The sequence below is a fragment of the Musca vetustissima genome, unplaced genomic scaffold, assembly GCF_032173495.1.
Source record: "Musca vetustissima isolate MV318-11 ecotype Yass unplaced genomic scaffold, APGP_CSIRO_Mvet_v1 utg192049, whole genome shotgun sequence".
NCBI lineage: Eukaryota > Metazoa > Arthropoda > Insecta > Diptera > Muscidae > Musca > Musca vetustissima.
Genome location: NW_026877917.1, coordinates 20,607 through 22,936, shown reverse-complemented (window position 1 = coordinate 22,936; position 2,330 = coordinate 20,607). Strand labels below are relative to the sequence as shown.

Below are 2,330 nucleotides of genomic sequence, written 5' to 3'. Positions count from 1 at the left end.
TTGTAGACGGGTTAGAGAGAGAACTTATAGACGGTCAGGGAGATTATTTAAAGACGAGCTCGAGATGTCTTTATAGTGAGTTGGAGGGAGTCTTTATAGAAAATATGGAGGGAGTCTTTATAGAGGAGGGATATTTTGTAGAGTCATTCATCATGGAGTCTTTCGTAGACAATCTAAAGCTGACAGAAACCCTGAATATTTTCTGTGATCATCAGGGCAATTTCTTATGCTCACCTAAAATGATGCGGTATACCCCGTCGCACCAATTCACGAACACATGGATTTTTACGCTTCAAAGCACCATCCCAATCGTTTAGAATTGTGGCCCATGTTGTCCAAATATCCTCTTCGGCCACTGAATTGCCATCTGAAAGGTAAAAACACAATTAAAATTAATAACCAAATGTTAAATTGAAATTAAATTTCGAATTCGAAACTCACTCTGACTTGTAATACTTATTTGACTGGTATCGGAATTTTTGCGACTATGCGTTGAATGCAACGAATTCAATGACTTGGCATCACTTTCAATTAATTTATTGGCAGCTTCCAATTTTGCTAAGAGATCCATTTCAGAGGTGGGTAGATTTTCCTCAGCCACAACGGCAGCAGCAACATTTGGTGGACATTTGATGTCCATTTTTTTATTGTTTGTCGTTGACGTCGTATCGGTTAGTGGTAGCGAGGTGGGTTGATTTGTGGCGGCAGTTGTTGCTGATGCTGTTGTTAGGGTCATTGCCGGGATTTTCTTGCGGTCTGATCTGGTTGTTGTTAATTGTTTGAAGACCAAGTAGCAGTTGGTTGTTTGTAGAACCGGAGTAATTTTTAGATACTCCTAAGGAACCTTATTTAATGTGTGGTTGAAGTTATGGGGTTTTTCCAAATTTTTATAAATTTTGGAAAATTATATTGATTTTAACATGATCGATGTGCTACTAGGGTGCCATATGAGTTATGGTGCGGTTGTGGAATCTGAAAGAAAAGAAAGAATGATATATTAGATAAGGGAATATTGGAAAATTATTGGAAATTAGAATTCAAATTTTGATTTCATTAAGAATGAAGACGACGATAATATTGGCATATTTATTCGGAATATTATTTTTTCGATATTTTTTCTCAAAATCGCTCTAAAAAAATTGTAAACTGTTTTTATTTTCATTTCCCTTCCAATTTAAAAACAAATCATAATATTTTTTAATAAAAAAATTTTTTTGTTAATGACCCCGTTCCAATGGCATGTGGTGCTTGCCAGCCAATACTGAATGCCAGCGGCACCAAGCCAAATAGCCAGCAACAATAATAAAACAGTAGAGAGTTATTCAGTAAATTATTAAATAAAAATCCAAAAGAGTGACATATGGCCCAGCTGGCCCCAAAAAAACCATTCATGAATGAAGCTTTAAATGATTACAACTTTTTTGGAAACACCTTTCATTTTCAGTAAAAAAAAACAAAACGAAGAGTGGCAGACAAAACAATGAAAGCAATAATTTTTTTGTAACAATGACCACAAAACAATTTATAAACAAAACATAAAAGGGGAGTGCGGGGGAAAAATTCAATGGTTATTGTTTTGGCATCAAATTTATATCAGAAAAAAAAAAACAAAAAAAAAAATTCGGTAGCACATTTTATCCACCTACCATACCGAATAACCTTGGCCAACAAAATGTTTGTTAAGAGCCAAAAAATAACAACGCCACCATGAAAATCCAATATCCAATTAGCCGGCATAAAAAAAGCTGGCGGCTGTTACAATAAATAAAAGAAATCAATCAATCCGCCAGCCAAGCCAATTAAAATTAGAACTGATAATTTCTTTTTTATGGCCACAGAATATTTGAACAGTTAATATCCTTGACATATTTACGCAGGATACTAAATTTAATGTAGGTCAACAAATAAACACGCACAGTGATACCTTTGCGTAGATTATGGCCTATACTATAGGAAATGGGTAGAATGTGAAACCAGAGGTGTTTTATGAAACTCATTTTTAGAGAGATATTTTATAGTTTTGTATTAGATCTCGAGAAAAGTTCTATTCGGAGATCCATTGTGAAAAATTAGATGGGGAATAATTTTCCCAACATTGTCTTTAATAAAAAAAAAAAAACAGTAAGGAAAGTAGTAAAGTCGGACTGGGTCGACTATATGATAGGTTAGGTTTGTGGATGTGCAGTCACTTATGTGGCTGCAGCATTCTAAGACCGGTTAGGTCCGTTGTGATCATCCACGAGAAGAGAAGAGATAAGGACAGATCAGTAGGGGAGAGAAGATTGGGAAAATAAAGGGAGATGATAAGCTTACAGAAATATATAAAAAAG

The 2,330-nt window shown here is 34.9% G+C and overlaps 1 protein-coding gene across 1 annotated transcript; it reads right to left on the bottom strand.

Moving 5' to 3' along the window:
• Positions 1–234: 234 nt before the first annotated feature.
• LOC133322627 (ecotropic viral integration site 5 ortholog-like) lies at positions 235–736 on the bottom strand (the record flags this gene model as incomplete). The annotated part of the gene is made up of 2 exons (XM_061531593.1): positions 442–736; positions 235–367 (listed from the first exon to the last, which is right to left on the bottom strand). Coding segments are annotated over exons 1-2 (428 nt in total), but the record flags the coding sequence as incomplete, so codon positions are not given.
• Between the last annotated feature and the right edge of the window lie 1,594 nt (positions 737–2,330).